This window comes from Meleagris gallopavo, chromosome 7 (assembly GCF_905368555.1).
Source record: "Meleagris gallopavo chromosome 7, MGAL_WU_HG_1.1, whole genome shotgun sequence".
Taxonomy (NCBI): Eukaryota; Metazoa; Chordata; class Aves; order Galliformes; family Phasianidae; genus Meleagris; species Meleagris gallopavo.
In genome coordinates, this window is record NC_139410.1 from 10,304,563 (window position 1) to 10,322,155 (window position 17,593).

A 17,593-nucleotide genomic window follows, 5' to 3' on the forward strand; every position below is an offset into this window, starting at 1 on the left:
TTTGACCACTATTGAAAAGTTAAGAACTTCCATCACGAGCTTATCAAAGAATGGCAATTCACTGTAGTTCACACTTAATGCTATGGTGGACAAGGAGGGTGGCAACTTGAAAAGTACTGGGTTCCGATCTTCTGTTTCTAAACATGCACATAAATGTATAACTTACATGTATAAAATAATTTATATGTACTTACACTACAGATCTAAATTACAAATGTATATTTCTTATATATAGAAGTAAAACATGAAATCTATTCCATTAATTACATATTTTAATATGATATCATAGTATTTCCTTTTTGGTCACAAAAAAGTATAGTTTAAGTAAACCCTATGAATACAAGCAGCATGGGTCTCTAACTCTCCTTTAATACTTAAAGATTTCTTAATAGTTCCAAGTGGTATTTAGAGAATGGCTGAGTATTACTGCAAGAAATCCAGTCTGCTCAGCAAACCCAGACAAATTTGTCACTAAATGTCATGTCTGAGTTTACTGTAGGATGCCTGTTAGAGTTGTACCTCACGTGCTTATTACTCCTAAATGATTATGTAGGGGCCTTTCACAATTTCACCTCCAAAATTGCAAAGAAGAAAGGCGAGCTTATCCATAAGAAGCATCCCCAGGCAAGGTGCACAAAAGGAGAATGCTGAATAAGGAAAAAAAAAAAAAAAAAGGAGAATGCTGCTAAGAATGGAACAAGACTACTCTGGTGAACAGAGCCCTGAAGAGGGCTTCTACTCATTAAACCCTAGACTAAGAGATGTTTGAGTATACAAACAGGGAGCCACAGCTCAAACATACAACTGGCACTGGGCACTTGGCTAAGGAGGCAGAAGATCCTGGATTATAGCACACTCGCAATTTATTGCATAGGAAATACCTGAACCCAGGTTTCCTCTCATCTCGTCCATACTTCTATGCTGCGCCTGTATTAAAAAGCAACTTACCTTCCCAACTGCAGCAAACTTAGCTATATACAAGCAGCACAAGTTTTGCAGGGTTTCGTTACATCTTTTCTGTACTTTTCTTGATAGAGAAACATAAAATCAGTTTGCATATGTTCAACACAGCCCCTAGTTGGTACATTCTACCTTCACCTGACATGCAGTTGGAAACTACTATGGTCCCAGAGGCAGCATAGATGGGAATATTTCACAGGATCTTTTCCTATTAACTTTCTGTTTGGGTCTTCCCTGAGCCTCGCTCTTGAGAAGCGGATCACAGCAAGTAACACTGCATAGCAACAATATTCAAGGTGTGCTACCCACAATGCTACCCACAGACACAGTCACGGCAGGCACTCCTTTGCCCTGCCAACATACTGAGCAGAAAAACCTTGGAACCAAAGGCAAAGTCTACTTTGATGGGCCACTAAGCTTTGTGAGGCTCTGTAGACAACGTACACCAGTTTTGTGTATGCTCACAACAGCTAGCAGGGAACCAGTCAAAAGAGAAAACACTACTTTATTTTTCATATGGATTCTAAGAAATTGATAGAAGTGTCAGGCTAGGACTGCTCTTCCTCAACTCCACAGTAGGAGAGAGTCAGTTTTCACAGCAGGTCCAAAGCTTCAAATCGTTCACGAAGTACTTCAGATTACAGCTAACTTCATACTGCTTTGGCCTCAGCACTCAGTCCCTACCAGCTCCCCCTTCCTGCACAGCTCACTTAGAGTACCACGCCCAACAATAAAAAAAATAATAATAACAGAAAATAACTTTCAAAAAGGCACCAGGGTATGTAATTTTTATTAAATTACACACGGAACAGGTGCCCTTTTAAAGCGTGACTCTTTTTCTTACCAGAAGGCACATGTAGCAGGTTCCCTAGTGTCAGGTGTAGACTCAAGTGATGAAAGAAAAATACATAAATGTTGATTAAACCTTTGTTGCCATTCACACCACCAACTTTCACACCCCAGTGCCAAGCTGTTAACAAATTCCCATTCTGTTCCAGAAGACTTTTCACAGCTCCTGTCAGAAAATAGAAGTTTCACGAGGGCAGTGCTTGCTGGAAAAGTTTCTGCTCTTGCCACCATCAACAAAAAATGTTTGCAACCAGCTGTTTGTGTAATAATAACTTTGTCCTGCCCAAACTGTGGGGGAATAAAAAGCTTCTTCCAGCAAGGCATGGGGCCATCTTCATGTATATCCCCCAGTACGTATTCGTTTCAAGATATTTATGCTAAGACTCCTCAACTCCCTGCGGAGCTCAGCAGCTCTGGGCAGACCCACAGCAGGGCCTCCTTGGACACACATTCCCCTCCATGTCACGTCTTCTTCCTGGCACGCAGACTCTGCAGTACAGTAGGCGATGTGAAATGGGGCCCTACGCACAAATCGCGCACCACCTGCTTGAGACTCAGCAGGGCTGTGCGAATGCTGTGGTGAACTGTGGCGAAGGCGGTGTGAAATTGCACAGTTCTCTCTCCTGCCACAACTCCATTTTTTCCCCACAAGTAGCTCTTATCTGACATTGGAGACATGGTTCTTTAGAATGCACAAACACAAGAAGTGTCCTGTGAGATGAAGTGAACAGTGGTTCTCCTTTTGAGAGTCAACCAAAGAAAAAGACATTTCCCTAACTCAATAGGTGACGACTATTACATCCTAGATTAAGATTACTGCATAAGCAGCCTTTACAAAACAAAGATTTGACAATCTCGTGTTTACTTCGTCCTTGCGGACATGAGGACATCTAGTCACGATGATGCCCTTAACAGCTCAAAGCTTCACCATTTTGAGAAATGCACCTGAAGATCTTCAGCGCCTCATGCTTCTCATGCAGATCCTGTAATTCAGCTGATCACAAAGCATAGAGAAGAACTAAGTGGCTGTTTATCAACGTATATTGCTAAATGAAATCAATTCCAACTACTCGAACAGAAGCAGACTTTCCCTTTATCCAGAATGAACAGAGCAAATAGCCTTATATTTTTTCCTCTTTTTCATATCAGAAAATTGTGCTCCCAAATAAATCCTTTATTAAAGTATTTAGCAACATGTTTCTGTAAGCACTGGTTGACAGATTATAGCCCAACATTCTAGAATTTTTCTCACAAAACTAGCCAGTCTCAGATACCAGCAATTTGCCTCTGCCTGGACCTCATCTCTCTGCTTGCAGACAGTAGCACAGAAGCAATCTATTTCAGAACATGCTGCTCACTAAAGTTTTGTATGTTAAAATCAGCATGTCCTACAGTATTTGCCCAGGAAGCATAAAAGACTTCAGAGAACTGGTCCTTTGGTGTGAAGATAAGCATGCTGACCAAGGAAGAGACTTTATTCCTGACAGATCTTTGAAGTAATTTCTGTCATTTCTAAATATAAGACCACCTCATGTTTTCTAGTGGAAGGTAATTAATCCCTTAAAGACAAAAATTGTGAAGTCTTTTCTATTAGACTAATTGAAACAATTAGAGGTTCAACTTTGATTTTATAGACAAGTTATTTGAGCACAACACCAAATGACAGATTACTAGCTGAACCTGCTCCCTGTCGAAGTCTGTAGTTTAAAAACACAGTGGCCGTTTCCTCCCTGCACAGTGACTAATTTCCTTTGTGATTCAATCTGTCTCTACTCCTTGGTATTCTCACAGCAGAGAGATGCTGCAAATGCAAGGTTCCCCAAGTGAGATGCTCAGCCAGTGTGGATCACTGCACTGAATGGCATGCCTCCTCAGAGCAGGTTTTCTGCAAAGCCCATTCCCCTTCATAAGTGCCAAGACTGAAATCTTGGCCACTGAACGCAGCGTGTTCCACATGTTAGCTCACAACATATTGAGCAACTGTGTTAACTGAGATGGATAGTGCTGTCAAACAGGAAGCTGGCTCACCAGGATGGAAACAGTGGAATACAATGACCTTTTACATTTATTGGGGGGGGGGGGGGGGGGGGGAGAGGAGGGAAAGTGTCCCTAAAATGACACAAAATGTTTCCTGTTAAAAAACAAAACAACTACCTTCTCACATAGTTTTAATTGCTGCATTGCGTAAATAAATAAATACACTAGATCTGCATGAGCTCTGCCCGTAAGCAGATCCTGAGCGTCTCTCAGAGCAGAGAGGCTGACAGAGGAAATGAATCATTATCACCCTGCTTGGAGAGAAGTTTGTACAAAGAGTGCTGCGCTATTAACCGCTGTCTGGAACTCCTGCATTCAGCGCTGCTCCCTCTGTTTGCACATTCAAATTCCTAGCTATACAAAGTGACTAAAATCAACAGATAAAATCCAAATCCCCAGGCAAAGCTACTGTTGAACTACCCTAAACTGCAGGGGTCCAACTGATGACATGAGGATGAAACAAAGTCACAGGCTTCTCATCCAAAAGAGAAAACAATGAAATAATCTCCTCAGCATAAAAGTTTCTTGAAATGTGAAATTCATTTCGGAAAGATTTTTCCCTCTCCCCCACCTCCTGCCTGTCTCCCCCGTTTATACAATTTTAGGTTTCATGCTGATATTTTGTGTATAGAGAGGAAAGCTTTGTTAACTTTAAGATTTTGCTCCTTCTGGAGAATCATTTTCAAAAAGAAGGAATGGTAGAGATCTACAAAGCACTTTGCAGCAGTACCGTAGACAAGCAGAAACAAAAATCAGTTTGCACATTTTGCAGTAGGGCTATTGGCCATTAAGAGAACATGTATATATAACCTTATTGTATTCAATACACTGTTTCAAAAATGAAACATTATAACAAGCTGTTCAAAAAGGCCCTGATAGAAAGAGAACTAGCGGATACCATCTAGCCCTACACTTAGACATTCTACCCTGCTCTTCTGCACTGATTTCCTCAAAGCAGCAACCTGCCTTGAGATACAGAATAAATGTGTCCTGAATACACTGACTGATCATTATCACCATATTTCACACTTCAGCAAGATCCAGCTAATGCTCTCTAAGCAGGCTAACAAGGTAGGTGTTGTTCTACACCTACTTGAAGATCAAATAATCAATACAACCGATTAAAACACTTCCAAGATTTCCCACCGATTTTCTTGCTTCCTTCTTGCACTGAACAGCCTCAGGTGCACCATTCAGTCAACACAGAGAAGAGGGAAAAGAACTTTACTGAATACCTTGTGCCTGAGCTGCAGAGCTGTGGGAATACCCCAGAGCCAGGAGCGCTGTCTCCACCAGCTGGCTAAAGAGCACATCTTTGCGAACCAGAACAAACTCAGCATGCTCTTCTCGATTATCATATTCAAGAGAGGCATCCGACTGCTCCACCACACAAAAGACTGGAATCATCAAACCTAGATGGAAAAAAAGAAATCTGTGAGAGAGGAACAAGAAAAGTGTCATACATCTCTGATAAAAGCCTTCATTTAAAACACCTCCTAGAAGGCTCATCATAAGTGGATATCGGCCTTTCTTCCCCAGGGGACAGCTTTTGTTTTCTTTCCAAGGGAAATACTGAAGTCTCATCACTTGACTCGTTTACAAACCACACTAAAAGCCCCAGAGAATACAATTTAGGAACAAAATAACAGTCAGCATGAGGACAAATGAGATTTTTCTACTAAGACTTTTTTAATACTGAAGAAATTTTGTTCCTTGAATGCCCTGTTCTTGCAGGTCAGAGCTTCTCTACACTCAGAGATCTGAAAACCTGATAAGTAAACACCACTCTCCAGCTTCTCTCCACACAGTGACCATCATGGAGATATTATCTGGGACTAGTCCCATATGCACTTCTTGGATTGGCTAGGTTAATTCACATATTTCCAGACCATGGCCATCCTACTCATTCTGCAAAGTAAACACCCTTGCATAAATTTTGCTGGAAATGATAATTTGGTGGTGTTGGGAGCTAATGGACCAGAAGTCCCAGAGAAGCCAGCAGTGTTCTCCCTCTTAATGTATGAAGAGAGTGAGAACAGTTCTCTTAGAAAGAGGCTCAAGGATGAGGGTGAATCACAGAAGTAAAAAACCCAGGGAGCGTTCTGGATTCAATTTAATTCTCTTTTATTGTAAATTTACTTTTGTGGTAATGAGATCAAGTCATCTCTAGTAATAAACTGTGAGGCGTGAACTTAAAGGGATCCAGTACTACAGACAGGCCAGAAACAAGCCAATTTGTGGAACGTGGCCTTATAGTACTGCATGTCTGTGCACGGAGGGAAAAGCAGGAAAGGAAAATACAGAAAACTTACTGAGTGGGAGCATCTATTTTCATCACTTGCTATAGGCCACGAAGTGTGTGGCAAAGGAAAAAATCACTACCTCCAGCAATATACATTTATTAATTGGATACATATAATTTGTTAGTCTCTAGATAAACTATGAAATATTAAGGGAAAGACAAATCTAAGCCTGAAGCCATTCCCAAAATGTGCTATGTAGAGCTTGCCTGAAAGTCTACTAGTTTACTTTTCAATCCTATTTTTCAGAAATAAATATGACAATTTCATTTACATAATATGAAAATAATTATTATAAAAATATTCATGAAAGAATAGATACAGATCACTGCATTCCTGGACTGGGCACTTTGTAAGGGAAAGAGAGGAGAAAGCCAAATTTTGGTTCTCCTTCTATACAAAGCCAATTAATTAAGATCATCTATCAGCAGTTCTAATATCTGCAAACCAGTGGTCAAATATCCCTTCAAAAGGAGCCACTCTGCCCTGAAATAGATACAGTCACAGCAGTAACACCTGCTAAGGGACTTGAATCCTCCAGGCTTGAATTTGCAGAGATGAGATTTACTTAAAATGTATTTTAGATACACATTTATCATTTAGTGCCATAACTGACGGGGATTAGCTCCCAATTGGACATTCTAACTGCAGACCAGCAGTAGCTACAAATCTGGATATCCAGTTCATAGGTTTTAGCATTCTGTTTTAAATCACATCTTCAATAATGGGTAAGTAGGTTACAGGTTATACTGATGCTGCTCCCTCTTTACCACTGATTCTGAGATAAACTAACGCATTTTGCAAGTTCAAGTAAACAAATTTTAACACACTCACTTAGAACATACAGTAAAACATATCACTGGCTGCTTTTCTGAAAAGACAGAGCATGGCTGATTCTGTTCCCACTGAAGTCAATGACAGAATTGTTATTCCTTACCAAAGTTAAAAGCTGAATTGTTTGTCCATAAATCATTTAGCTAGTTAAAATGAAATTTAACCCCTGTAAGTAACAAACATGCCCTCCCACCGAATGTACGGTCTGTCACAGCATTTCTGATGGGGCTATTAATGTCTCAACAAAAGAATAAGATAATTGGCCAAATGCTAAGGCTGCAATATTGGTTGTGTAAACCACATTTTGGCAAGACAGAGTAAGTGGGTGAATGCAAACTGATGAGAGGAATGCCGCAGCATCTTTCATCCTCTTGCAGCATGCTTTCCTCGTCACAGAACTGTCTTTCCACCTTTTCAGCACAGAAGCAGCACCTATTCTCCATGCAATTTATGCCCATCACTTACTGCCTTAGCACAAACAGGACCTCAAATGGTAGAAATGTTGTTGTCACAACACTGGTGTATGGATGGCATGGTAGACTTGTAGGAAGCTTGCCCATGACTATTTTTTAAATGGCCCATTTGGGCCATCCAGGATGACAGGAGCCCTGCTACAGAAACAGCTTTTGCAAAAATATCTCTAAGCTCAGTGACCCAGCATAACTGACGATAAGCTGCCATTAGTACCTTGAAAACAGAGAGCAAAGGGCAGGTTACCACATCTGCCACTGCTAACACGTTATGATCCTCTCATTGTGGCTGGAGTCTTAAAACCAATTTTGCTTTCCTAGAAAACAAGAGTCATCCGACTCATTTCCAAGCAAACCTCACTTTGAGGACATTTCATCTGCTCTGCCCTCTATTTTGCACTGGAAAGGGTTAAGCAATAACATCTCAAATGGGTTTATTGATGTGAACTCTGTTTCCTGATATTATCTGAATATAAATTAACATACCTCTGGTACATGAAAATCTGAAGGAAAACCATCTGCAGCTAAAACCAGCACAGTCTTTACACACCAGTATGCATGACGCCTTGTTCCTAGGTGCATAAACGGAACCTCCACCTCACTACAGGGCCCTTACAGAAGAGGCATGCAAGCCATCCATCCTCACCATCATTCCAGTTGAACAACTTACTTACAGTGATACTCAAGAGAGCAGGAGACCAACCGTCCAGAATGAAGCCTTGCATGCAGTAAGAAATGCCTACCTCATAAATCCTAAAAGCCCTCAGCTCTTTTCTCTAGTGCCGGAGCAGCCAGAACTCCCTCTCCACACGTAGACACAAAAAAGGCTGGGATCCCTTTTGAGCAAAACTCTTGTATGTCTGCTCTCCCAGCTTTAGAGAGACGTTGTAGTGAATGACGCGGTGTAACTCACAGTGGATAACATACGGCACTGAGTTTCACACATGGAGAAAACAAGGGGTAATCTGAGGGCTGAAAAGAAAACATTTTGTTTTCTCAAAGGAGGAGCACAATGTGCTGAATTGCACACAAAACATCAGTAACAATTACAAATTATCCAAAAAACTTTTTCTACTTGATACTACTTCATTTAGCTGGCTTAGAAACAGCTCTTCAGTGCTTCTGTCAGTGCTTTGGACCCCATATAGATAGCATTAAGTGTTAGAGGAACATAAAATAAGACCACATAAAGCCTCTTAAAAGAACACCTGTACACAAGAATTCCCTGTATTCCATGGAAGAGAACACGGAAAGTGTTTCCAGAAGAATAGAATGGTTGGTGGTGATCGGTATCTCCCTATACCAAATATTTTTAAAACACATCAGAAATGGGAGTTAAGCTCTGCAGTTGCTTTCGTGGAGAACTTGTGATGTACAGAGAAGGCTTTGTAAATTTGCTTGCATTTCTTTTAGTTGAGACTCATTTAAGCAGCAGAAAAAAAATCAAGAAACAATTAAATATGCAGACAACCTGTGCCTAAATGCACATTTTTCTCCTACTTGCTAATTTCACTCCGTAGTTTTATTTTCCCATGGAGTAATTCATTCTAAAAATGAAGAAAAAAGAAACAGGTACACTGTCTAAAAAGTGGAAAACTCTGGAAAACTCTAGACACTCCACCACACAAAGTATTCATTAAACAAAAGCTTGAAGCCAGTTAAAAATACTATCAAACTGAAGTCAAGCAGCTCCCTGGAAAACACTTTGAGCTGCAAGATTTGCAAGTGCAAGCTGTTAATTTCTAATAGCCAAGTAAAGGACAAGACAGGGAACATTTTTAAGAAGTCCTGCACTGATTTTTTTTTGTTGTTGTTCATTTTCAAATAATATACTTCATCCAGTGCTTCAGATTAAGAATTAAAGGTGGCACTACCAGCAGTCACACTTCTACACATCACCAACTTCCACATGGCCACCCTGGGCACGGCACCTAAACCAAAAGAGAAAAGGCGACGGAAAAGCTGCAGAGGAGGTTAAACTATTACAGCCACCCACCTCTGTTGCCCATTAAATCGGAAGCAGTGCTTGCTCATCCTAATAAGCATAATATGAACATCAACCAATAAGAAGAGACATCGATAAAATTTGTGTCTTTTTAGATTAAAATCTGTTTCCATCAGCACAAGTTGTGAGCCCCATCTAGGTGCTATTTAATTTAATCTAATTTGAACAATTTCCAAACATCAACTTGATTAATTTCAACAGCATGGTGTTATGGAAAGATTTACTGTACAAGGGTTGTCTAGCACAGAATTAATAAAGAAGCCAGTTCTTAGCCCTGAGTAACACGAGGGTTTAAGACTTCCCAGATTTCTAGTGGGAATACTTCATAGCACAAGCATGTTTTCTTCTGGGAGTGAAACCCACCAAAATTATTAAAAATTGAGATCAAATGGTGGTGTCAAACCCAAAGGAAATCATTCTAGACTGGAGAGATTTTTATCAAATGAAGAAAGTGGAAAATAAAGTTTTTGTTGCTGCCGTTGCACTTGGAGTTTTTGATTGTTGTTTGTTTTCTTAACAGAGACACACACAGAGCAATCTCTCTCCAAGACAAAGCAAATTTACATGGTTGGGAAATCAGGACATTTATTCAAAAATTCATAAACTACTGAAAACTCTTCATTACTGTGTGCAGAAAACATTTCCCTTGCAGTGACTGTACCATGGGTCATTCTCTATCTTAACCATTCCAATAGGGAAAAAAGAAATCAAACATAGGAAAAAGCAAGCAGCATACACAAGTGTTTATCTACATACATACCTCCAAGTCCAGTGTTAAAAAAAGTAAAAAAACTCTAAAGGATGCTAAGATGACTAAAAATCTCATCCACATGCTAAAAGCGGGTTGTTCCCAGTCTCCAACTGCCCAACGCATTTTCAGTTTGCACTTGACCTACACTGAGACTCAATCCTGAATGCCTTCAAAACACTAAAGTATTAGCAACCTCAGCTGGGCTTCCACATACGAGAGCCCTTCCCTGCAACAGAGACTGTCTCTCCTACTAAAGCATGGGTCATCTTGAGGAAATTATCTGGGTGAAGACTCCAAACACTTAACAATAAAACATGCTTTCACAACTGACAGTAACCACAGGAAGCAATCAAAGTACAGAAGTCCCCAAACCGAATCTGTTTCTGCTTTTTCTTCAGGCGAGAACACTTCATTCAGCGAACGCCAGTGGTGGGAAAGCAGTCCATTTATTTATATCTGTTCACACTGCTATGGAGCTGACCTTAAATATATTCATTTGGTACTCAGCTCTTTCACTTTCTTTTAAACAAATTTGAAAAATGAACCTAAACTGAGAAAGCCACTTTAAAGAGAGAAATCGGTGTCCACTCGGCACAGGAAAGGCTTGCCAGTTCTCCTCCCAACATCCTGCACACCTCTAACTGAAAGGGCAAAAAACAGATGAGTTGGGCAGCTTTTGGTTATTCGGAAATACCTCCGTTCCTGCATGAAAGATGTCCATCCCATATCCAAGTACAACATAAATATTTCTATTATTATTACTTCAATTCTGAAAAACTAAACACCATCATGCGGAAACTACAGAAAAAGTGAAGCTCCAAGGTGCCACCTTTTCAAAAGACGGATCGGGTTTGCAGCTTATAGAGATAACAATCTAGTGTGTACTCCAGAAATCAGGAGGCTCACCTAGATGAACAAATATATGATGAGAGAAGAAAAAGTTATAATGAGAAAAGATCCACTGCATTCCTTTTTTCTTTCCCCTCAAGAGAAACAAAACCAGAAAGTATATGAAAAAACAGTTCTGTTGTCTTGATCTAAACACCGCTTTTACTGAAATCACAGCACAGCTCTATCTGGTGGTAATGTGAGATCTAACCCAGAAAATCCTGCAGAGTCCAAATAAGGCCTGCAAATATAGGATGCATGATGACAGGCCGAGCAGGCACGTCTGTGCCATCCCCACATGCACATATGACTGTTCACACTCAGGAAGGATCAGGCTTGAAGCAGATCCTGGGTACAGCCTGTGTGCAGTGCAGCAAAGAGGAAGATGGGCTGGAGCTCACACATTTCAGCGAGGGTCACTCACGTTCATTAAGGCTCACTTTCAAGCTACTTCATAAATTTTAAACATAATTAACTTGGACAAAATACGTGCTGTTGGCACATAACTTACAATAAATGCACAGTTTGGGTAAATGGTCTGTATTTCAGCCTTCTACATATCAAGAAGCAACTTACAACAGTCTCATTATGAGGCTGGGAATTCTTCCACCATAAATCTTTTTTACTGGGGACTAGAGGAATCACTCTGCAGTTGTTTGTCACCAAGAACTTGGAAACACACGAAGAAAGCTCAGTGTGCACACTGACAGGAGGCCAGTGGGAAATCTGTATGTCAAATATCAGAGATAGCCCCAGCACATTCACAGATGTACAACCCTATACAACAAAAAAAATGCCAAGCATCTCATTATAATAAGTTTTGGTCTGAGTGAAGAATCCTACTTTTTGCTAATCCTCTGCTCTCCAGTGTATTCTAGACAAAACACGAGATATCTGATTTTGTACACAGGCAGTAATGTGATGCTGTTAAACTCCTACTCTTTGAGGGTTTATAAGCTTGTTGAAAATAATTTGTTCCAGGATGCAATTTGGTAAAGAAGAACTCAATCCACAGATGATTTTAATACAGTGTTTGTCAAAGAAACAAACAAATAAAAAATCATGTTAAATAATATTACACTGTAGAAGTTCTCTTCTGAGGAGGGCCAGAGGAAATAAACTAAGGACAATATCTTTCTCCTCCTCCGTTATTTTTTCTGGCTTTAAATATTCAATAAATCTGTAGGCAGGAAATGCATTTCTACGTATTATATTTTAGCCAATGGTGAATGCAAACCACAAGATATTATTTACATCCTTCTTCAGCTTCCAGTCCTTTTTGTGGCTTCAGTCACCCAACCATCACAACTACCCCAGCTCTCAGGAAATTTTATAAAGAAGTCACTAACATCTCTGCAGATGTCCCCTGCTTCTGACAGCTTAACTAGCCAAAGAATCTTTCTCTGAGCTGAAATAACAGCTTTACTGTTTGACAAAAAAAATATTCCAGGCCACTATCCCACCACAGAAACATATTAAGAAACTCTTAAGTTGATTTGATAATACTTGAATTTCTTAAAAAAAAAAAAAAAAAAAAAAAAAAAAAAAAAAAAGCCGTATGGAGAGCATGTGTTTACGCTAACAAGAAATGAGAAATAAAGAGGAATATGGAATATTTACCTCTAGCACAGCCTCTCCAGCTGTGTGCCTGGGACAGAATTGGTACTCAAGGGAGATGAGGCCTCTTGCTAGTGACAGAGGCACAGCTGCTCCTGGCAGCTCCCTACCCCTCTGCTGAACCAGTTACAGTAACTCGGCGTCGGCTTGGACCTGCCACCCTGCCTGGCTTTAAGAGAAGAAGAGTAGATGCTTGAGCTTTGAGCGCAGTCTGTCTGACGCAGCCGGTTAAGCCGGGTAAGGCTAATGCCGCAGCAGAGCAATCAGGAGGCAGAAGCAATTAAACAGGAGAACAAAGCACATCCAGCTCTCCACTCGGCCACCAAAACGAGCAGTAAAGGAGAACGCAGATGTCAAAACACTGTTTTACAGGAGTTCAAGACAGAAGAAGGCACAGCCAACTGCCCCGTTGTTCCAGCTGAAAGTTCCCTGCCAGCCAGCCCCAAACACGAACAGAAGTGCTTATGCCAGCACCAGGCCCGTGTGCTCACCAAGAACCATGCACAGTCCTTCCAGATCACACTGAAAGGCAAAGGCAAGGACACTACTGCTATATTTTTTCTAAATAAAACAGCTCAGTTGCTTCTACGTGTCTCCCACTTAAAATAAGAAGAAAAAATACCCTACAGCAGTAATTTATAATATGAACTAATGGAAAATATACTGATTTCACTCAAAACCAGTGAAGGAAACACTTTCAAATTAAGCTGGCTTTTTTTTTTTTTTTCCTAGTCATCTTAAGCTATTTATTTTCTACAAGTTTTAGGTTTTGGTTTATGTAACTTAAAAACAAGTTTATGGTTCAGGAGGCTTTTTTTTTTCCCTTTGTTTGGGGGGGCTGCTTTTTCTTGTTTTTCTCTCAACTATGTAAAAAAAAAAAAAAAAAGGCAAGGGAGATAAGACTTTCTAAGCCGAGTTCTATCCAGAATTAATTTTAATGACCAACATTTTAAAACCCTGAAAACTGAAACCACTAATAAGCCCTTAACTGGTGGTGCTAGCAGATGCCACCATATTATATAATTTTTAAAGCAAAAAGAAAAACATCTTTGAGCAAAAGCATTTTAATGAAGGTTCTATTAACTAGTCTCCTGGTACCAGGATAAGTCCCCTGGAATGTAACAGAAAAGCTTTTGGAGCTGGTTTGAGGTTTTATTTCTGGAGAAGAGCTGTGCAGCGTGCTTAGGCCTGCTGTGGGATCTCCATTGGGACTCACCAGCAAGCTCTTTTCCCTTTCACGTTCATCCCTCTGTGAACAACCCCTGACAAGAAGAAATATTATCATCCCCTTCATGTTACCAGATGAACAGCTTACGGAGACTGCAGCTACATCGCCCTTCTCAAGTCCTTTTACAGGCTGCTCCTGCTGTAAGACAAGCTCAGTGGATCTATAATCAGCGCCTCCTTCTCTCATGTCTTTTAGACACTGGTAGCATTAGAAAAGCTCATTTTTAAGCTACATACAGCAGAACCCTTTATGGACAAAAGGTAGAAGAAAGCAGAAGGTAGAATAATCACATTACACGCTGAAAGTAATGGACACCAAACTCAGTGGTTACTGACAGAGCCCTCTATCCTGCTGTGCCATCAGCAAGGGGTTCAACTAATGCTACACCAACATCGTTAGCAGATGGTAGTTGTTTGGTACAGGGGGACCTCAGAAGCCTCTGTCAGATCTTCAGAAGGAGCGTGAATGGAGAAGAGAACCCATAACTAAAGAAGGTGTAGAAGCCAAGCTACCATTCCCTGCTCTGGGAAGCATTAGCCTCCCCTTTCCCCGCTCACCATGCTGCATGTCTTCACTGAGCGTGCACTTATGGTTTACCATGCCGTGGAGCAAGAATGGGAGCTGGGGCTCAGCCTTAAATTACAGCTTCACTGTCCACACCTCACTGCCCTGTGGAGAGAGAACTTCTCTTGAGTGGCATCTCCAGATTCCTTCTTTTTCATGAAGATAATAGGCTGTGGGGGAAACACTCCTGGTTTTCAAGAATAAGCACCACATATTTGACAACTCTTCCTTTGAAAGAGTCTCCTTTCAGGAATATTCACTTTTATCAGGCAGCAGTATAACAGATTTTAAAAGCTACAGCATCTTCACCAAACAGGTCATGAGGTCAAGGAACAAGAGTCAACAGATATATCCCCTCTCTCAAGTACACAGTACACTTCATCTGTTCAGCCAGTACGCTATACTTTGGGGAGAAAGTGCAAAGGACCCAGTGAGGCCAACCTACCATGCGTGGGCTCACTGGCTGAGATCCAGCAATCCAAGCTTTTGGGGCTCAGCAGGCTAAATTCCTACAACACTGTATGCTAAGCTACTCCAGAGAACCAGATACTCCTGTTGGTGCAAATGCACGTGCTTGTTCAGAGGTGTCAGCCAAAGGGAGCAGATTACATCTGCTCTCCAAAAGCTGAGTTGGCTCCCAGCTCACTTCCGGATGCCACTCCAAATGCTGATTTACAAAGCTGCATAGTGCATGACTACAGACAAGGTTGCTGCAGCGAGGATCCCTTTCCATGCACAGTGCAGCTGAACGGACACTGGGCTCACAGCTCTAGCATTCGGCTTCGGAGAAAACTGTTTGCCAGGTTCCCCAAGCCTTGGGCCTTCAACTACGATGGGGTCCTACCTCAAGGGCAGCACAGCTGCACGTGCTGCTTGGCTCAGTTGCACATGCTGCCTGGCACAGTGCCTCAACATGTGCAGGGCTACAGCCCAAGACACTGGGGTAGCCAAAGGATCACTCAAGAACCTGTCTCAGCTGGTAATGGTTTAAGAGACCCGGTACTTCTACTGGAAACCAGGTTCACAATTAGGTGAGGGGGGAAAAGAAAAAAGAAAAAAAAAAAAAGCATCCACAGGAAAAAAAAAAAAAATACAGCAGATTTTTTCCCACAAAGTAGCACAGCACTTTATTCTGAAGGAGAAGTCTGTTTCACTACTTTCCTCCTCTCCATGGCATCCTCTGAGCCCACCTATTTGACAGGGCAGAACAATATCATGACAGTCTTAATAATTATATTAATACTCAAATCAACGATAGAAGCATTACCTTTGTTAAGCCAAACCCAGGCTCTTGGATAATGCCCCACAAGAGCAATAAGCCTACTTACTGCACCCTCACTCACAGCAGCTTGCATGAAGTCTACCATCCAGCGCTTGAGCTACAAACTCAACTTAAAAAAGAAAGAAAAAAAAAAAGCCCATACTTCTTCTGTTACTCTGCATTTTCTCCAACTCTAAAAATTGGTAGAGTGTATGACAGGTCCACCTCATTTTTCTTAATGATGTTTTTATTATTCTTTCACTCAATTAAAGCAGAAATGGATATTGCATCTTCTGACTGTATAATTGTTATTGTAATCTGTTTTCGATCACTGCTTGGGAAATGGGTCCAAAACAACATAAACTATCCACAGCCTCAGAATACAAGTCATTTTCTTTTACTACGATACTTAAAGAGACATCTATCATGTTGCTCTGCTAGCATGTTTGTATTATGGCAAAAAAGTTATTTGTAAGTTGGGAAAAGACATTATGAAAATCACCTTTTACACCGAAGTATAGCATAACTCATAATTTATAACTACATTTCTTAATAACCACTCAAAATAATACGATTGAAAATTGTGCACATCTAATTTTAATATATAAATAATGGAAATGCATATAAACCAAAATATGCTCAAAATATGAATTTATATTACTTCGGAAAAATAGCTCAGTTATAGTTTTGAAAATGACAAGCTTCATTTCCAGTATATGACTGTCAGCAAAATTTATGACAAAACACTCTGAGTTTAGATTACCAGGATGGTAAATAGTTATATTTAAGTTTCCTCACTTATCTGAAGTTTCAGTCCAAGTGTAGAAAAAGTCAGCAGCTTCTAGAGAGTGCAGTGCCAGAGATACGTAAGTAAAAGCAGATTAACCCTGCGGCACCTTGACAAGTAGAAATTGGACATTTTAAAAGAGAGAGAAAGAAGGTAACCCTGCGGCTGTACGCATTGATACAAATCAGGGTTCGGATAGAAGAAACACTCCCTCTTTGGACGTTTCTGGCCAGACTCTGCACTTTTGAAAAGGTGCACTGTCAACAGCATCCTTCCATCTCATTGCGTGTCTTTGGAAATAAATAAGGGATTGTATTTCAGTGGGAGACATTTCTCCCGAGCTATTAAAATGCAATGGGTGTGCGGTTATTTCACAAGATGCCTCAGTTTCATATAAAGCAGTCTGACAGGTTATTTTTATTAAACATTTTCTGAGCCTTTTTACCTTGCTGGCATTGCTACTAACAACACTCAGTTAGACTGCTTAATATTGCATGCCCTTCTGCTTAATATTGCATGCCCAACTGATACAAAGACATCAGGCAAAGCAAAATTACTGACAAGGTTTAAACTATCAGGCAGGAAATGTTGTATATGGTAAACAAGTCACATCCTTAAACTCTTATCTAGAGCTACCTGACTCTTTTCTCAAGTTCTTTCTGTCCTCTTCATAAAGCTACTACAAATTACAACAGTCTTATCTTTTCCCTACCACCTCTGCATTTAGCATTGATAGAGACTTTAAAACATATCTTCAGTTCAGATGTGCAGTCTCTGCCCTGGCAATAGGATTACGATACTAGCAATACAGGGCTCTTGCTCAGTCTTTTAAGCCATCCTGTAAATTATTTGTGTAGTCTTACTCCAAGCAGAAAAGACTCCTGGAAGGTTTTAAATAAGTCCTCTGACATTAGCAACATCAGTGTTCACATCTTTAAAAGTCAAAGTAAGAACTACACTTAAAAAAACCCATACAATTTCAAATATTGTTTGTAAGGGTTTCACATTGTCAACAGCCTTGAATGCAAACAACTGCTAACAG

General features: G+C 40.5%; 1 protein-coding gene across 4 annotated transcripts in view; it reads right to left on the reverse strand.

Moving 5' to 3' along the window:
- SATB2 (SATB homeobox 2) overlaps positions 1 to 17,593 on the reverse strand; it is a 126,871-nt gene that overhangs the window by 99,644 nt on the left and 9,634 nt on the right. For all 4 annotated transcript variants that reach the window (XM_085227978.1, XM_085227976.1, XM_085227977.1 and 1 more), the window contains one exon: positions 5,082 to 5,258. In XM_085227978.1, the coding sequence (XP_085084104.1) occupies positions 5,082 to 5,258 (177 nt within the window). The remainder of the gene's footprint in view (positions 1 to 5,081; positions 5,259 to 17,593) is intronic.